Source organism: Austrofundulus limnaeus, unplaced genomic scaffold, assembly GCF_001266775.1.
Source record: "Austrofundulus limnaeus strain Quisiro unplaced genomic scaffold, Austrofundulus_limnaeus-1.0 Scaffold117, whole genome shotgun sequence".
In the NCBI taxonomy this organism is placed as follows: Eukaryota; Metazoa; Chordata; class Actinopteri; order Cyprinodontiformes; family Rivulidae; genus Austrofundulus; species Austrofundulus limnaeus.
Window position 1 is genome coordinate 1,240,064 of NW_013952519.1, and position 1,950 is coordinate 1,242,013.

General features: G+C 33.0%; 2 protein-coding genes across 3 annotated transcripts in view; one reads left to right on the forward strand and one right to left on the reverse strand.

Annotated features, from left to right (window-relative positions):
* Positions 1-1,950, forward strand: part of sh2d3cb (SH2 domain containing 3Cb) — a 55,870-nt gene that overhangs the window by 17,294 nt on the left and 36,626 nt on the right. The window lies entirely within an intron of this gene.
* The window catches only part of LOC106521878 (UDP-glucuronosyltransferase 2C1), a gene marked incomplete in the record, with an annotated part of 29,302 nt that overhangs the window by 1,690 nt on the left and 25,662 nt on the right, over positions 1-1,950 (reverse strand). The window contains 1 exon segment of the mRNA XM_014014634.1: positions 1,875-1,950. Within this exon segment, the coding sequence (XP_013870088.1) occupies positions 1,875-1,950 (76 nt within the window).

Below are 1,950 nucleotides of genomic sequence, written 5' to 3' on the forward strand. Positions count from 1 at the left end.
ATGAGCAGAGCAACACTGCAAGTGTCACCAGGGTCAGTCGGTACATCTCTGAAAGATATTCTGACAGAAGATATAAAGATGTTAGAGCTTTTCATAAAAAAAGACTACTGGTTAAAGTTTCCTCCAGCTAAAGGAAACAGTTAGCTATCCTTTACCCTTGTGTTTCTGGAAGTTAGTGATGGTCCAATCAGTTTTGTCAGTTATACGTTAACAGCTTTTATCAGCCGTGGTGTCATCCATAAAGACTGGAGAAAAGTGCAAAAGTCTTCCTCCAGGCTAGATCAATATACCATTTCATAGTTAAAAATTGTTACAAACACACAAATTTTGCCAAGCTATCAGCTTATTTTTTTTTTTTTTTGGACAATGCTGAGGTTGTTATAGAAATGCCATTGGAACTGAACAAATTCAACCAGTAAAATTGCATAATTATACAGACCCCATTATTTTGCTCTGAGCTGATGATCCCTGTTAAACTTTCCTTTAGGATCATAGATTAAGTTTTTCATAAATCTGCTTTATGAGTTTGTTGAATTTGCACAATTCCAATAGCATTTCTTTATCAACATCTGAGTTTTCTTGGTTTACCTGTGACCTGAAAAAGTTAGGCTCCACTAGTGACTGTGACATTGTCTATTCAGATACTTCTTTTCAGTGTTACTTTAGGGCAGTTTTAATCTTCCTTGTTTGTGTTAGTTGGCATTCGTTGGGCATCATAATCATGTACAAATACAAATAATTGTCATTACCTCTGATAACAGGCTTGTCTTCTTAATTATTATGCTGACAAACCAAAACCACAGAGCTGATACATTATGATGAAATTTATTTAAATGCAGTTGGTTGAACTTCTTTAAATTTGTATCCTTCGCAGATTCAAAAATCAGTGCGTTGTGCTTCTAAACAAAACAAAACAAAAAAAAAAAAAAACATCAAATGCAGCATGAAATAAAAAAAATAATATGAAAATCCTCGTCAATACAATAAATATGTCCCAGAAATACAATCACAGAAATGTCAGCAATAAACTGGTAAACATGTCTTTCAAGTGCCATCCGATTACAAAAACCCAAAGTTCAAATTCAGTTAAATATCAAGTTTCATTCATGTAAAATATAAGAACTTAAAAACATTCTGTTTAATTGATTTTGATCGATTTTACTTTATCATGAAACTAAAATACTATAATTCAGTGTGTTCTTTCATTATAATACCAGATATAATCTTGTATTTTGATTCAGTTTTCCAATAAACTAAATAATCAGTCTGGAAAAAACATGAAAAAATGTTTCATTTTAGATTATTTTTTAAATTTGATTTATTTATTCGATTTTAAGCCACGTTTGATCTGGCCAAACATTACTATGGAGTGTTGCCTGAAATCTATGTCCTGATTATTTCTATTGGATTTTCTTAAAACTTGTCCTATTGCTTTAAGTTACTCAGATCTGTATTCAACCTGTAACTAACTCATTAATCTGTACACAACTTATTAATTGTTTAGGCTGCACTATGAGTTTTAAGAGTAAAGGAGTGTAAAACAAACACGGCAGAGTCTCAATCGAGGAGGACCAGTGTTCCACTTGTACTTTTAAGTTTGGGGACCTCAAAAGTGTTTGAATTTGGTTTTAAAAACCTTATTGAAAAACAAATTGGAAATTTATTAACTAAACCACAGATGATGTTATACATCCCCTAAATTCTAACATTTTTTCACTCTTTTTTGACTTTGCTCCCAAATACTTTCATCCAGAGAAACTTCAGTAAAGCAAAAAGAACAGTGAATGCAATAAGGATAACTGCCAGTAGGAAAGCCATGACATCTATTGAGTAGTACTGGATGGTGGACATCTTGTAGGACTCTGTCCTCAGATGTGCAGCTCCTTTGTGCCTCATGACAAACTCAATCCAGAACATGGCTTGTTCCAGTGGTTTCATGGGCTGATCTCT